Source organism: Haemaphysalis longicornis, unplaced genomic scaffold, assembly GCF_048455015.1.
Source record: "Haemaphysalis longicornis isolate Haplotype H1 unplaced genomic scaffold, Haemaphysalis longicornis Haplotype H1 scaffold_9, whole genome shotgun sequence".
In the NCBI taxonomy this organism is placed as follows: domain Eukaryota; kingdom Metazoa; phylum Arthropoda; class Arachnida; order Ixodida; family Ixodidae; genus Haemaphysalis; species Haemaphysalis longicornis.
This window is the reverse complement of record NW_027526460.1, coordinates 98765267-98782829: the sequence shown is the minus strand read 5'-3', so window position 1 is coordinate 98782829 and position 17563 is coordinate 98765267. Positions and strand designations below refer to the sequence as shown.

The window sequence follows — 17563 nt, the reverse complement described above, 5'->3', positions numbered from 1 at the left end:
GTATCGGAATGGCGCAATCGGATAGCGTCGACTTCACAACGTGCAGGTCTCAGGCCCGGTTCCGACAACCCGAACCGTTTTTTTTTTCTTGAGGCGCTTCGTGTTTCATCATCCTCTTCCTCATCATCATCATATGTCATTTGTGGAAACTCACTGTGCGAAGTAGGCTTTCCTGCAGTGTATTTTCGTGTTACGATATACAACGCAAGTGACGAATAGAAAGCTTTGCTTTAATAAAGCACGACAACTGCATTCCGAAACATATGCTTGATGCAAACATTGTCCAATCACATTCCAAGACGAATACACGCCATTTAGCGTCACTGCTGTAGTTGTTGCGGCCGCCGAAAATAACACATAACGTCCTTTTTATTGCGTAGCATTGTTTGCCGAGTAGACTAACAGCCAGTACCGTATAACTCCTGAATTCCCATAGAAATGCAGATTTCCCTGAGGTAACACTTTTGATTGTTACAATAGCGTAAATCGAGATAAATGGTAGGACGGAGTTTTGAAAAAATACAAAAATAAAAAATCAGGAAAAATAAAATTCTCCCGAAATTTACCTTACAAAATCAAAAGGATGCATTTTATACATCTTCCCCCAAAACCGAAGCATAACCGAAAGAAGTCCGCAAAAAAACACCGTTGAAAATGCGAATAAGAAATAGTGAAAATGGTTAACCATCTAACGCCCTACTTTTCTACAAAAATGTAGATTTGGTGGAAGTAACAATTATAACCTTTATTATAGCGTAAATGGAGATAATTCTTCAGACAGGATGTTGAAAAGCCAGAAACGCAGATAACGTCGCATTTTAAATAAAAATCTTTAAGGCCGAAAAAACTTTGAGAGTGCGATAGTGTCGCATCGCATTTCCCAGTGCGTCTGATTGATTGATTGATTGATTGATTGATTGATTGATTGATTGATTGATTGATTGATTGATTGATTGATTGATTGATTGATTGATTGAGGCAGGGGTTAACGCGCCGAAACAGCGCGAGCGATGACGCGGGCCTTAGTGGAGGGCTGCGGATTATTTTGACCACCTGGGGATGTCTAACGTGCGCCGAAAACTCCTACACACGCGCGTTTTTTGTTTTTCTCTTCCATCAAAAACGCGGCCGCCGCTGCCGGGAATCCAACCCGCTTCCTCGTGCTCAGCAGCACAAAGCCTTAGCCACTGAGCCATCGCGGCGGGTTCCCAGCGCATCTGGCTGAGACGGACGCACCGGCCGTCTCAGTCTACCCCCTTTCTGAGACCGCAATTGTGGGATGCGCCTCTGTAGGTCCCATCTATATGGATGCGATTCGCTGAAAATTCGTTGCAACGCGCTACTGCCGCATCAATGTAAACGCGGTCTTTATATGATTAGGCGAAAGCGGAGTCCGCCGGTCAGTGTACGCAGAAAGCTTCTCCGGCGAAACACCCTGAGAATGCGCGAAAAAAAAAAAAAAAAAACAGGTTGGAGTGGAGTTTTCGGCAAGGGGAGAGAAACTGGCTGGATGTATAGGTGACGCAATTAAACTCTCGCATCTACCGGCACTGGTAAGAGAGAAGGGCACGTCAAGGGGAGCGAAATAGTTACTCATTTGCAGCAGGACCCCCGCGCAGCGATCTGCTGCGTAAAGCCCAACTCAAGCGCAACGGGGGGCAATGGCGGCGGTGGTGCGGGCGGAGCAGCGTCAAAGCGGCAATAGCAGCATGTTACTTCAAAATTGGTATGCCACTTACCATACATAAAACATCGGCTGCACGTTTCCGCTGCTCTGGCTAACCATCTGTACCAAGTACACGGGTGCATTTTAATTAATTACTTAATGAAATATATATTTTTAATAATTATTTAATTAGGTAATTAGCCATAATTGATTGATTGATTGATTGATTGATTGATTGATTGATTGATTGATTGATTGATTGATTGATTGATTGATTGATTGATTGATTGATTGTAGGGTATAACGTGCCGGCAACAAAGGCGATGAGGCGCGTCGTTGTGGCGAGCTCCTTGTTAATTTTAACGACGGGCCGAATTCTCTAAAAAACAGGCGTCGTTTTAAAACGACGGAGTTGCGCCATCCGAATGCATGTGTTTGGGGGTTGGGGCGCCGTATTGAGCTTCTTCGGGACGTGAGGATCCCTGCAGGAAGGCACTGGGGCAAGGACTTGAAGCAACACCCACTGTACACCTTCGTTTCACTTGCCACTTCGCGCCCTTGCTACAGTCGCTGTCTTCAGGAATTTTCACGTCCTGAAGAAGCTCAATGGGGCGCCCCAACAGCCAAACACATGCATTCGCATGGCGCTACTCCGTCGCTTCAAAACGACGCCTCTTTTTTAGAGAATTGGGCCCCACCTGCGGATCTTTAACATGCCCCGAAATCTCGTACACACGGGCTTTTTGTCATTTCGGCTCCATTAGAAAAGCGGCCGCCGCGGCCGAGAATCCAAACCACATCCTCGTGCTGAGCAGCACGCATTTTTTTTATTTAAACTTCTCGCTCACATCTCCTTTCCAAGCTGCCCTGCGGACAATGGTAACCGCTTTTCATCTTTTACGCGACATTATTCGCAACCCACGGGTCAAGCACGGATACAAATGTACGTCAACAAGAGAAGTGGTGTATACCTACAGAATTGTTAGCCGTGGCATCAGCGGGAAATCACTCCTCCGGAGCATTGGAAATGAGTTTCCAGAGATGTCTCTGAAAAGCAGAGAAAAAAACACACAGGTAGGCAAAACATGGCTACGTAACAACCTTCTCCTCCTTAATTTCTGATTGATGGCGTCATCAAGGCAAGGCATTGCACTGAACTCAATGGTTCTGCCTTCAGAGACTAACCAGTTCACAAAAAAACCTTTACTGTCCTCTAATGACTGCAGTGAATTAGGACATATTTCCACTGTGTTTACACGATTGTGGAGTGTGAGCCAGCCTACCGCTGTGTTTTGCAGAAGAGAATCCACACTTGCAATAATGAGGCCGAGGGTACGGAACCCTGTTGCTGCAAACTACACTTAATTCTTTGTTTAAGTAAGTTCCCCGCTTTGCTACGAGAAAGGGGGCTGCAGACTGGTATAAAGCACTCCTGATTCCTTAAAGGAGCCATGAAAAGAAAAGAAAACTTTCTTTAATTTGAAAGAACTAGGATTCAGCATCTCACTCAGCTCCATTACAGCCACAAAAGATGTCTTTTTAACGAAAAAAAAAAGAAAGAAGTATTTAAAAACTTTCAAATTTTGCGCCACAGTGACGTGTTATGAGCAAGAATGATGTCATACGGGCCAACAATAAAACATAATTTTCAGTGCGTTAACTGCACTGTAGCATTCAATTGATGCGGTCAAATGGAACTAGAGGCCCCATTACAGACGTCCAGTCATGCGTCGTGGCGACAGGTCAGTTAGGCGGCCGCCAATCGCACAAACAAGGTTCCGTGACGTCATAGAAAAGTTGCTGGAAATTGGCTAGGGGGTCGTGACTTTTTCACACGTTTTCTTTAATATCTCCGTTATTTGTTCGAAGATTGCGATGGTATTGGTATCATTGTTATCAGGACTAAGCAGTCTTTCTAATAAACCTAACTTGTATTTTGCCTTTTATGGCTCCTTTAACACTCACTTTCACGGCCCCTCGATGGAAACAAGGTCTTGTTTTCATCGAGCGGCCGTGTCACTTTCGCCACTTTCAGCCGGTTCCAGTCTGTATTAGTCATTGCAAAAAGAACATATCTCCTTTTTTTTGTTCTTTCTCTTCTACGCATCTGCTTCTTTTCTTGCTTGGGTGTCTCGCAAAGGTAGCGAGGGAAAATACGAATGCTTCAGTCACTTTTCACATTAACTTATTACATCCAACTTTTAGTGGATGGAGTGGACAAGGGTCCGCAGATTTTGTCGCAGCTTATCTAAACATACGGTATGAAGTGCAGGATATATCTCATTTTATTAATTGATGCGAAATTTCTGCAAATTTGGCATCAATTCAGATTTGGCACCTTTCAAATTTCTGCGGTTAGAAAAATGGACGCAGTTGTACCTACCGTACCGGAAATACAAATAAACAGGCCTTTCGGCCATCATTTTCTCCTCTCGTCATTGTAAGCATAACAAGGGATGCTTTATTAGAAGTTCATGAAGCTTTTAATATGTTCATTTGTTTACCATTTTCTAACCATTATAGCTTTTACTTGGGCTTAAATTATCTAAAAAAGAAATTAAGGCCATTGCACGTATTCTACATAATATAATCACTTGTTTCAACTTGCACGCGCTATATTGTGTTCAAGGCGTAATTTACAAACGCGCGTTATGGACAAAAAATATCAGCCAGTAGTTGCCACCGCAGAGGAACAACGAAAGTATTTGAGTGAAAGTGCGGCCAAGACCAGTTTTCGTGAATGCGTATAACGCTAAACTGTCCACTCTCGCCAGCCACAGGAGAGTTTTAAAGGTTATGGCGTTTCAACCCGTTAAAAAATGCCACAGTGGTCATAAAAAAATGTGCGCTTAGCACATTCTTTTGATTAAGATCTTGATTAACGCTTACACTAACGAGCTTTTGCTTACAGGTTGGTAGCGTTGTGCGGCACGGTCGGTGGCAGCGCACGAAGCCCCGTGTTCTCACAGAAGAATTCTTCTTTCGAGCAGCGGCACCCGGGGTGGATCCGATCTTTGAAAATAGACAAAAAAAGGGAACACTCTCTCAAATTATCGAAATACACAAGGAAGGCGTAGTAACATCAATCATAAAAACTGACATTAAAATTAAAAACCTTGGAAGATATTGCCGCGAACCATACATTGGGTTTGTTTATTTGTGTTTTGCTTTTACCGCCCGGCTGCGCCGGTCTGCGTTATCTCTGCGCCAAGGGAAACGCGTGTTCCATTCTTTCTTTCTGTGCCGCATGTGTTATCTGTTGTGATAGGGAGAGCATTCCGATCTAACGTGAACAGCCCAGAATAATCTTCTTGGATCTACTATGTTCTCGATGCGAATCAACGTTTCGAGAACCACGCGCGCCGAAAGATAAAAAGCCTGCAGTGCGGACGCCGGGGCATTCGATTCGACGACACTCGCCTGTGCAAGTCACTTTGGTGACCGCTGCTTCGCCGCCTCTGTATTCTTTTGAGTTGTTAGAGGAGCACAAGTTCGCTCCAATAAACGTATTTCTCATTCAAGACAACTGCTTCGTCCTTGTATTCGTGACATCTGGTGGAGGTGCGGGGTACGCACCCTTCATGCCCACTACAACCTCGGGAAGCCGCCAAGCCAGTCCAACAAGAGCCAGCCTCCGCGTGCAAGATTTACCACCCGAGTTCGGTCTACTACCGGAGAAGACGAAGAAGAAAGACGTCGCAACCAGCACCATGCTCAACCAAGCCAATCCTCCTGTTGTTCTGCAGCAGCCACGGGAACCGCCATCATTCCGAGGAGCCCCCGCAGAAGACCCGGAAGAATGGTTGGAAAAACTGGAGCGCGTCCGGAAATTCAACAGGTGGGACGACGCAGAAACGTTCCGGCACGTTTTCTTTTACTTGGAAGATTCGGCTCGCACTTGGTTCGAGAACCACGAGAGCTCCTTGACAAACTGGGCTCAGTTCAAAAGCGAGTTCACTAAGACCTTCACTACCGTGGTCAGAAAAGAACGCGCAGCGCTTTTACTCGAAACTCGAATGCAGCACCCCAACTAAGGGGTAGTGATCTTTGTTGAGGAGATGAAGAGGTTGTTTCGACGTGCGGATCCGGAGATGACAGAAGAAAAGAAACTAAGGTTTCTCATGCGAGGGGTAAAGCAGGCGCTTTTTGCTTGCCTTGTCCGCAATCCTCCCAAGACGGTGGCCGAATTCGCGTCTGAGGCGGCCGCGATGGAGAAGACGCTGGAAGTTCGAACGAGGCAGTACGATCGCCCGGTCAACGTGATGGTTTCCGAGACGATCGGTGCCGGGGCTACAAGCCCCGACACACTGCGCTAGACCATCCGAGCAGTGGTCAGGGAGGAGCTTCGGAAGCTTTTTCCGACGACGCCGCAACCTCAAGTGGCTTCCCTGACTGACGTCATCCGCGAAGTGGTTCAACACGCTTTGGGCACTTCTATGCCATCCGAGGCACCCCGCGAGCCACAGGCGATGACCTATTCTGCGGCTGTTCGTCGACCCCTCCCTGCTCCAACCCGTCTAGAAGAAGCTCCACCGTACCGCCGTCCACTCTCGCCGCCGTCCCCACTCTCACCGCCGTCGACCGTACCGCCGTACACAGCCCAAACCCAGACGCCGAGGAAGACTGACGTTTGGCGAACGCCAGATCATCGTCCGCTGTGCTACCATTGCGGGGAGGCCGATCACATCTATCGTCGCTGCCCGTACAGGAGACTCGGACTGCGTGGTTTCTCCGTCGACGCACCACGCCCCCGACCGGGCCAGCGCCCTACTGAGATCGACGAATACCTGTCCAACACCAACCGAGGACCAGCCCGCTCACACCGATCGCCATCGCCCTACCGATACCAGTCGCCTAACCGCCGTAGCAATGCTGATTTCGCACGTGGAAGGTCCCCCAGCCCACGCGGAGGAAACTAAAGGCGGCAACTTCTGGAGGTGAAGTTGCTCTACGGCAAAATACTGTAAACCCTCCAACGACGCAAGGACGCGCCGAAAACAGTGATTCACGACATGCCCTCATCCCGACGACCCGACCCAGCCCTGACGAGACTCCTGAACACGACGACAGCTACACGGCGCGACGCGTACCCGACCTGACCGAGACGTCCGTTGAGAAGACGACGACAACGACGATGCACAGTGCCCGACCGTCAACACGTACAAGCAGAGATACGACGCCCCGACGAACCCGGAAATCGAGGAAGACTGCATCTGACGTCAAGGTGTCCATCGACGGCTTTGACGTAGTCGCCCTCGTAGACACGGGAGCTGACTATTCGGTAATGAGCGGACCATTTGCGCCTAAACTGAAGAACGTTATGACCAGATGGGACGGTCCGCATATACGCACAGCAGGAGGCCACCTTGTGACGCCAAGGGGAACGTGCACATCGCGCGTCACCATAGACGGCACGACGTACCCTGCCGCGTTCGTCATCTTGCCTAACTGCTCCTGCGACGTAATTCTCGGAATGGACTTTTTGACGGGCAACGGCGCAATAATTGATCTGCAGACCAAGTCGATAACTTTTTCCCCCGATCACTCCATGACGCCGGAACCGAACCCCGAACACCGTTCAGCTGTAAGGATAGCCGATGATCATGTCACCCTGCCACCCCGCGCAAGTTTGATGATCACCGTCTACTGTGAAGGTGCTGCTTCCTGACGTTGACGCTATCGTGGAGAGTGACCAAAGGTTGCTTCTCGACCGCGGTGTGTCTGTCGCAAGAGGCATTGCGCGCTTCAAGGAACACCAATCCCACATTTTGGTTACTAATTTCACCGAGGAGTACCAGCATTTAAACAAGGGCGCGGCAATTGCATTCCTCGAAGAAACGCAAGAAGCAAGTGACGTGATCGCGGTCGCCGACTTTGAACGCACACCCGTAGAAACCTTCAAGCTCCCGCAGCCCTTCGACGTGAATCCGGCGCTACCGCAAGAACAACGGAAAAAATTATTGGCTTTGCTGCGTCGCTATAGCGAATGTTTTTCGTCGAGCGCAAAACTACGTCAGACCCCTCTAGCGAAGCACCGAATAATAACCGAGGATGGAGCCCGACCTACCCGACAGTCACCGTACCGCGTCTCTTCACACGAACGGGAAGCCATCCGGACTTAAGTCGACGACATGCTCAGCGACGACATTATACAGCCATCGAAAAGCCCCTGGGCTGCGCCCGTCGTACTCGTAAAGAAAAAAGACGGCACATTAAGGTTTTGTGTTGACTACCGGCGACTGAACAAAATCACGAAAAAGGACGTGTACCCCCTCCGCCGAATCGACGACGCCCTCGACCACCTCTGCCACGCGAAGTACTTCTCATCGATGGACCTGAAGACCGGCTACTGGCAAATTGAAGTGGACGAGAGAGACCGAGAGAAGACTGCATTTATAACCCCAGACGGCCTATACGAGTTCAAGGTGAAGCTGTTTGGGCTGTGCACAGCACCAGCGACGTTTCAAAGAGTCATGGACACTGTGCTAGCTGGCCTGAAGTGGCACACATGCCTCGTATACCTCGACGACGTAGTGGTATTCGCCGGGACTTTCGACGAACACCTTGCAAGGTTGGAGTCTGTACTCGAGGCCATTCGTACGTCGGGGTTGACGCTGAAGCCTGAAAAGTGCCGTTTCGCATACCAGGAACTCAAGTTCTTGGGCCACGGCGTCAACGCCGCGGGAGTCCTACCTGACCCGGCAAAAACTTCAGCTATCGCGAACTTCCCTAGGCCGAAAGACAAGAAGGGCGTGCGAAGATTTCTCGGGCTGTGCGCATACTACCGGCGCTTCGTCGCAAACTTCGCACGCATTGCAGAGCCACTCGCGCGCTTGACGAAAGACAGCACCCCTTTCAGCTGGGAAAACGACCAAGAAAAAGCATTCTGCGAGCTGCAAAAACACCTGCAAAGCCCGCCCGTGCTCGCTCATTTCGACGAAAATGCCGAAACGGAAATGCACACGGACGCCAGTGATATAGGCTTGGGTGCCGTCCTTGTCCAAAAGCAAAGCGGCTGCGAAAGGGTAATCGCCTATGCCAGCCGTGGTCTGTCGAAGGAGGAGAAAAACTATTCTGCCTCTGAGAAAGAGTGCCTGGCTATTATATGGGCGATTTCGAAATTTCGCCCATACGTGTATGGAAGGCCATTCAAGGTTGTAACAGACCACCATGCGCTGTGTTGGTTCGCCAATTTGAAGGACCCCTCTGGCCGTCTTGGGCGGTGGAGCTTGCGCCTGCAGGAGTTCGACGTTACAGTCGTTTATAAATCCGGCAGGAAACACTCCGACGCCGACTGCCTGTCCCGCGCCCCCGTCGACCCACCACCACAAGACTCTGATGAAGACAGCGCGTTCTTCGGGATCGTGACGGAGAGCGACCTAGCCGCCCAGCAGCGTGCCGACCCCGACTTACGCGTCATAATCGAGTACCTCGAGGGATGCAACGTTGCCGTTCCTAGGACCTTCAAACGCAGCTTACCAGCATTCAGCCTGAGAAACTCCGTCCTCGTGAAGAAGAATGTCAGCCCCGGAACAAGAACGAATTACCGTCTCGTCATCCTCGCGGACCTTCGTGACGAAATTTTGGAAGCGTGCCACGACGACCCGTCTTCCAAGCATCTCGGCACAGCCCGCACTATAGGAAAAATCAAGGCGAGGTACTACTGGCCCGGCCTTACCTCTGACGTCACCCACTACGTCCGGAGCTGCCGTGACTGCTAGCGACGAAAAACGCCGCCGACAAGACCCGCCGGACTTCTGCAACTGATCGCCGTCCCATCGAGACCATTTCAACAGGTTGGAATGGACCTTTTAGGCCCGTTCCCTACGTCACGATCACAGAACTAGTGGATTGTCGTAGCGACAGACTACATGACGCGCTACGCAGAGACCGCCGCTCTTCCGAGGGGGACTGCACAAGAAGTGGCAAAGTTCTTTATAAGCCAAGTTGTGCTGCGACATGGAGCCCCGGAAGTCCTAATCACAGACCGCGGAACGGCATTTACTGCGGAGCTGATGCAAGGAGTATTACGCTACAGCAACACGGATCACCGAAGAACGACGGCGTACCACCCCCAAACGAACGGACTAACAGAACGTCTGAACAAGACAATCGCAGATATGCTGTCAATGTACGTTGACGTTGAACATAAGACTTGGGACGAAGTGCTCCCGTATGTCACGTTTGCGTACAACACGGCTATCCAGGAGACGACGCAGCTGACGCCGTTCGAGCTTGTCTACGGTAGAAGGCCGACTACGATGCTCGACGCCATGCTTCCGCACGTAGAAGACGACGACCTCAACGCCGACGTCCACGGATATCTTCAACGTGCGGAGGAGGCCCGCCAGCTCCCTCGAGTTCGTATAACGGACCAGCAGCTGGTGGATGCGGGCCGCTACAACCTCTGACGCCGAGACGCCGAGTACCAACCAGGGGATCATGTGTGGGTTTGGACTCCCATCCGACGACGCGGACTCAGTGAGAAGCTCCTGCGACGCTATTTCGGACCCTACCAGATTCTACGACGTGTTGGCCAACTTACCTACGAAGTGATCCCTGATGGTGACTCCGGCACATCACGACAACGCAGGCGGCCTGAAGTCGTCCACGTGGTTCGCCTAAAACCTTTCTACGGACGATGACGAACTTTTATTTTCATTTGTTCGGACTGTCGCTTATGTTAGCATCGGGTCGATGCACTCTTAGAGGGGGGGTAATGCCGCGAACCATACATTGGGTTTGTTTATTTGTGTTTTGCTTTTACCGCCCGGCTGCCGGTCTGCGTTATCTCTGCGCCAAGGGAAGCGCGTGTTCCATTCTTTCTTTCTGTGCCGCATGTGTTATCTGTTGTGATAGGGAGAGCATTCCGATCTAACGTGAACAGCCCAGAATAATCTTCTTGGATCTACTATGTTCTCGACGCGAATCGACGTTTCGAGAACCACGCGCGCCGAAAGATAAAAAGCCTGCAGTGCGGACGCCGGGGCATTCGATTCGACGACACTCGCCTGTGCAAGTCACTTTGTTGACCGCTGCTTCGCCGCCTCTGTATTCTTTTGAGTTGTTAGAGGAGCACAAGTTCGCTCCAATAAACGTATTTCTCATTCAAGACAACTGCTTTGTCCTTGTATTCGTGACAATATATTTCTCTCGCTTAGAATGGCCAATGTCTTGAGGGGCTGCAGAGACTGTGGACAGCAGCTTCCCTGCAAGCGAGGACATGTGTCGAAGCGGAGAGGGTTCGACTTCTGCATGGACCATAATTTGTGGCCATCTGAGCGCGAAACCATGAGGCGCGCATAATTTTTTAGCCCCGAGGAAGCTCTCTGAATACGTTAGTAGCGTTCTCTCAAAAAATGACCCTTCCTTGAGCCCTACAATAATCATTTCGTTGTTCACACCTGACCCGGTTTCTGACGTCTTTTTTATCATAGTTATAAAGCGCTAATAAGGGTCTGCAAGTTTAGCATGTGTGTGTCTGGATGGTGTGCCAACAGTTTTTAATTAAAACTGATGGACCTTTGGCGCTCCGTCTTTCAGACTTTTGTTCGTCGCGGGCGGGGTGGTCAAGGAGATTCCGGAGGAGGATCCGTTCTCCTAATGACGTCCAGGGATTAATTAAAACGATGTCTTGAAGTTTTATTCGCGAAGCGTTCCCTCCTGAATACCTAACAGAGACAAGTGTGTGGTACCCTGCATTTGCACAAAAAGGCCTTACTGGCAAACTGGCATATTTTTTAAAATATATTACCGGATATCGGCATAATTGGTTTAAGGAAATTCAACAACAATAAAATACGGAAAAATTAAAAACGACAAAAATTACCTAACGAAGTAAACATGTATTTCTGATGCACTCATTGATACGACCAAAGAAAACGAAACAACAAAAAACATTTAAAGAACACGCGAAACACGAATAAACAAATCCTGAAAAAGCAGGAGCCGTAAATCTACTGCGTTTGCGCAAGAATGCTTACATGGGTGACGTAACACTATTGATCGTTATGTTAGTATAAATTGAGATGCTTGTTCGAAGGCAATTTTAAGAACTTCCTACAGAAAATAACGAGTATTAAAGGTAACTAAAAATTAGGACTTAGTGCGACGTAATATGAAGCAGTTTTCTGTGCATAACATTGAGAGGACCCTAAAGTTAGTTACTTAGTGCCGGTATTTTTAATGTGGTTATGAGGGCGGGGCAATTATTTTACGAACGATGAAATACCCGTTCATCCAACCTACTTTCCAGCCTGTTCTGGTCGCACGTATGCGGCTACTAACCACGATGAACCGTTCTTCCTTTGCGATTTCTTATTAACAAAACAGCTTCTGTGAGAGGTAGAGAGAAAGAAAGAGAGAGAGAGAGACGGGTTTTATTGAAAAGGCAGTTTTGCCGGCGGTTACAATAGCTTACAAGCTTTACTGTTGAGGAATGGATATTGTTAGGAATCAGCCCTCCGCAGTGCTTTTAGCGACATTCATCGGCTGTGTGGCAAAGCCTCCACAAAGTGTGCCTTTCAAGCAGGCCCCTTCTGTCGGTGACTCGCACTTGAAGCCGACCGATTCAACAAGCTGCTACACATCTGGATCACAGGCGCCTCGCTATCGGCGTGATCAAACTTCGGTGGCTGCCGACGCAACAAGCAGGGACTTGTCCGAAGGATTCGGAAGTTGCTGCGGAGACCTCCTCTCTCCCCTCTCTCGGACTCAACGTGCGCCGCTACTACCGGCCGCTCGCGAACTCTGGAAAGAGTGTTGTGCGTGTCTGTTCCGTTCGTGTCATGTGCACGATCTAGAGGGAACGCTTGTTTTAACCGTTAGTGCTTTGGGTAGAAATAAGACCCCTCTAAGGGCTGTAGTTCATTCCTGTTTGAGAAGTGAATCAATGTTGTCACTCTGCTCGAGTCCCGTACTGTAAGCTCGCCCGTCGGGGCATTGCTCTTTGGCTTCGGCCCATATCTCGCCATGCAGTAAAAAAGGTACGTTTGCCTTCGGCTTCTGGTCTTCTTTGAGGCAGCAACATTGGCTGGCCGCTCGCTTCACCACGCTACCATACGCATGTCGGAGGTGACGCAGCTCGGCTCTGGTATACGCCTGCCCATGTGCAGCAACGGGTTTTCAGCGGTGGGATGACAACGTTGCAACAGTATGTAAGGAAGCCATCCTAAAAAGACACTGGATGCTGGTGGGCAGGCAGATGTAATTTTTTGAGATTTCCCCAAAGCGTTTGATTTAGTCGCGGATCAAAAACTAATTCACAAACTCCATTTCTTGCAGCATCGGTTTGGGGCTATTTGTCGATTCGGAGCCAATATGCAGACATTGACGTTTCTATTTTGACGTTGTCTTCCTGTCACCTTCAGAGTCCCTCAGGGTAGCGTTCTTGGCCCTGTACTTTTTCTAATGTACTGCAATATTATTGTCTCCGTAATGCAAGAACCCGTTCAAATCCGAGGTTTCGCTGATGATAGTGTTTTTCTAATAACATTAACAGTATTTGTGACCGAAAATATCTAAACTCGTCAATCACCGACATCCCAGCCTGGAGCATTGAATGGTGCACGCTATTAAACCCGGACAAAATCGTCTCCAGAAAAAAACCGGAAAAACCCCGAAAAAAAACACCTCCTCCCTTCGCAACACCAAGAAACGGAATCCTCACCAATATTTGTACTCTCTGGCAGCAATTCCTTTAAACCAAGGGCAGGAATTTAAATATTCGGGCGTACGTTTAACGAATAACCTAAGCTGGAATTAGCACGTTACTAGTGTTTCTTCATCTGCCTTTTGTAAATTGTGTTTACGTCGGCATAAACTTCGAGACGCTCCATCTAATATTCAAATACTTTCATACACAACGTTAATTAGGACTAAACTGGAGTATGCGTGCGCGGTTTGGGACCCTTACACTGTAAAGAATATTGAATTGTAAAAAAGATTCAAAGGATAGCTGTTTGCCTTGATTCTTCCGAATATCGTCGCCTAGATTGTGTTCCCAAGCTGATGCGTAACAACGGAATTCAAACACGGGAGCCCAGAATAGTTGTGTTTATTTTACCACCGGAATCATCTTTTGGACATGAGCCGCTTCTTGAAACCCCTTCCTAGTCGCCCTACTCGTCATTTCCATTCTCTGCCATTAACCCCAATGTTCGCTGCTACCAATCTGCTGAAATTTTCTTTTTTATTGCAACAATATTGATTGGAACAATACACACGAAAATTTTCTTAACGCTCTTGGTTTATTACAAGTAAATGTGTAGTGGTGCCTGTTTAGTTGTGGGTGGCAACCAGTGTTTTATACTTCCTTTCGTTGTTTCTGCTTTTGATGTTTGCAGTATTGTATCTTTTATTTTGCTACCACCTTATTCCCCCCCTTCTCGGGCCTGTGGCCTGCAGCATGGTCTTAAATAAATAAATAAATAAATAAATAAATAAATAAATAAATAAATAAATAAATAAATGAGAAGGTTGGCAGGAAATAAAAAAAATTGTGTGCCCTTGGCATGTGGTGGCGGATTATTTTTTTAGCTTGAGTCACAGATTTCACAACTTGGAAATGGGTCCTATGTCATCAATATAGGCGAACATATTTTCAAGAGCTTTCGGCTGCTTCAAAGGGCCAGTCCGTGCTAACAGAATAATCTTGAGGGTTACGGCGTTCTGCTCAAGAAACTCAAATTCCTCACAAGAGTGCGATTTTGGTTTCATTTAGACATTGTAATAAAATATATTTAACTGTTTCTAGACAATAAAAATTGTCGCAGTATGGGTTTGTTGTGAGTCCAATACAAAATAGGTAACTTTTTGTGTAAACTGAATTCAGTTCTGGGTGATGGTATTGTAACAACAAGCTACAAGAACTCCGTGTCAATGGCGTGCAAAAAGCAGTGACTGTTTTGTTGCTCAAACGACAGCCAGTTTCGTTCAGTCACAGCAAAGCTGGTGCAGTGGTAGAAGCGTCTGACATTTTAAAGGACGCAGGGATATTTCCGGGGAATACGGCCTTTACGGGCAGCTTCACGGCGTTTTGACTCCATACGAGGCTACAATGACGAGGTTGTCGTTGAACTTGATATTGCCCCAACAATGGAGACTAGATCGTGAAAGCGGGAAATATAGCATTGTGCAATGTGGTATGGGGATTGGAATTCGGGTTACAGGTATTTCACATGCGGAGGTATACCGCAGTCCGAAAATGCTTGAAAAGCTAAAACTGAATGGAAGAGAGTTTCCTTTTCGAAATGGCGGCGTAACTAGACAACAAGGCACAATACTCCGTCAGGAACAAGCAAACGCCCATTCACCCCGGTCAGATTCATCATCATCACCACCAACCCATCTACGCCCACTGCAGGGCAAAAGCATCTCCAATTATTCCCCAATTAACCCGGTCCTGTGCTAACTGCGACAAATTTATCCCCGCAAACTTCTTGATCTCATCTGCCCATCTAACTTTCTGCCACCCCCTGCCACGCTTGCCTTCTCTAGGGAAACACTCTTTTACCAACTCTGTTCAGTGGTAGAATACTCACCTGCCGGTCCGATTACACAGCGTTAACTTTTATGGGACCGAATTAACAACTTGCAACTACTGCGGAGGCTATCCCAGTGTCAGACATGTACTTTGGTAATGCCCCCGTACTATTTCTGAAATATCTTCAGTCCACCGAGAAAGAAAGCAAGGAATCCTTCTGTGTCTCATCTAGCTGACTCAGGCTGCCTCCTTTCCTGTACAGCTCTTCTGGTAACCCACAACAAGGAGGCGCTGGATCTCTGCACACCAGAAGACTCCCGGGACTAGAATTGTCCGGATCACCACCGCCTGATAATGAACACAGTTTACTCTCTCCGTGTCCTCGACAGAACTGGCATAGGTGCCTCGGAGTTTTTGTAAAATGATAGAGCAATATTGGGTATCGTTCGGCGTTTTATACTGCAAAGCAGTACCAGAGTCCTTCAATGCTTTTCTAGTCATGAAACGTCGCCGTCACGCTATGGGAGAGCTTTGTTCGCTGCCGCGCCGCGCCGCGCCGCTGGTGTTGATCGGAGGGCAGCCGGGGGCGTGGTCATAGCGCGTTTGGCAGGGAACGGACCACGGAGTAAGTTAAAACAGACGCTCGCCGCCTTATCAGCAGTGCGCTCTCGCTTTACGTGTCGCGGGCCGCTCAAATAGACTTATCATTTCGTGAGTGGCGAAAAACTTTGGCGCGAACGGGCATGCTGCTACTGCGCTCCTGCCTGCCGGTCTGGCTACAGAGCAGCGGCGGCCGCCCGATGCCCTGCGATCTGCGGTTGCGCCCCTCGCGGTAGCCTTTGTCCCCGTACGAAACTTGGCCGGGAGTTTCATGACCAGAGAAGCATAGAAGGACTCTGGCAGTACGTATTATACCCGCCAGTTTTCATTCCGGTGAAGTCGATTTACTCGGCGCCACTCCGGAGCTCCTCCTCCCCACCGCCAACCCCTCTTTTATAATGGTTATCAAAACAATTATTCCCCGCGCCACCACTGATGCCTCTTTCACAAGTTGCACAGTCGGCTTAAGCGGCTAGATTAGCGAATAGATAACCATAACTGGAGCGTCGAAAATTTTTGACAGCTTTGTTCAAGTGTGACCGGCACCCCTTATAACGCATACGTGAATCTTATCTCTAAGCTAAGTTGCAAAGGTTTCATTTCTCGAGGTAAAGCGTATCGCACTTTCTCTTAGTTTTCTGACGCGTGCCAATCGGCAGAAATAGATTGTGGTTCACCCTTTGCCGCCCAGTTTCCCGCCTCAAAATTTTTGGGATTGGCATTTCGTTTATGTCTCCCACACTACCTCTCTCTGTACCTTCCTACCCGAGTCTCGTGTGCACAACCTACACACACAAAAAACAAGAAATACTTTGTCTTGGGTTTACAACGGCGAAAAAAATAAAAGAACAGTGTTTCCAAGCTGTAGTTTTTTTTCAACGCTTGCTCTCATACTCGCAGAGGAATGTTTGTAAGGTATATATGTTTTTTTTTTTTTTTGCGCGAAGGTTCTATCGGGTGGCTTTGGAGCGTGCCAACGAGAGGAACAGGTCGAAAAGAGTCGAGACTAAAGCAGCAATAAAAAGCGCGCCGTGAGAACCGACGAAGGGGGGTGCGCTGAACGAGAAGGAAAAAAATTAATCTGTAGTTTAAAACCTCCTGGCCCAGCAAAGGGTATGCTTTTATCCTTACACTAATCCGAAAGAATCTTCATCCATGTCCGGATATATTGTGTGGCCTTCAAAGCATCACAGACGCTTTGCAGAGAAGGGGAAAAAGTGGCCGTCTTTTCGAATGCCCGCGGAATGTCCTGCTGGATGAAGAATGTTGGAGGACGCTCATGCCTCCCATTGAGGGTGGAACGCGATTGCCAAACAGAAGCAGGCGTATATGTACGATCGGCACTCGTAGAAGAGGACGGCTCAGAAAGGCCCCCCTCACTAGGGTACGGCCCCGCACCGTTTTTAAATGGGTTTTCTTTTGGTGTCCTAGCGGCGGGTTATGTGAGGAAAAAAAAATATTTAGTGCCCTTCTACACTGTGAAGAAGGATGACCTGAAAACAGCACGCCCTCCACGGAGTGCACGAAACAAAACATGTTTGTTTGTAATTTATGACTGAGCATACTTCTTAGCCAACCGGAATAAAATGTCGAACAGACCCGAGCTTTATCCTAACGGAAAAACGTACACTCTAAATTTTTTACCGCATATGTAGTAAGCGTGAAACACGTTGAGCACCAGGAGACTCTAAATACGCTTGGTTTTCTTCGATATAAGCGTTAAGCGGGTTGGAAAAACCCGCATTCGCTTTTTTTTACGCGTGCAGGATTGCATGCGTGTAAACAGTAAAAATCACGCTAAGAAAAATCTCGCG

At 48.3% G+C, this 17563-nt stretch overlaps 1 protein-coding gene across 3 annotated transcripts in view; it reads right to left on the bottom strand.

Moving 5' to 3' along the window:
- The window catches only part of LOC144151380 (uncharacterized), a 155790-nt gene that overhangs the window by 93264 nt on the left and 44963 nt on the right, over nucleotides 1-17563 (bottom strand). For all 3 annotated transcript variants that reach the window (XM_077682414.1, XM_077682415.1, XM_077682413.1), the window contains exons 5-6: nucleotides 4576-4678; nucleotides 2642-2713 (exon numbers count right to left, since the gene is read on the bottom strand). In XM_077682414.1, coding sequence (XP_077538540.1) covers nucleotides 2642-2713; nucleotides 4576-4678 — 175 coding nt within the window. The remainder of the gene's footprint in view (nucleotides 1-2641; nucleotides 2714-4575; nucleotides 4679-17563) is intronic.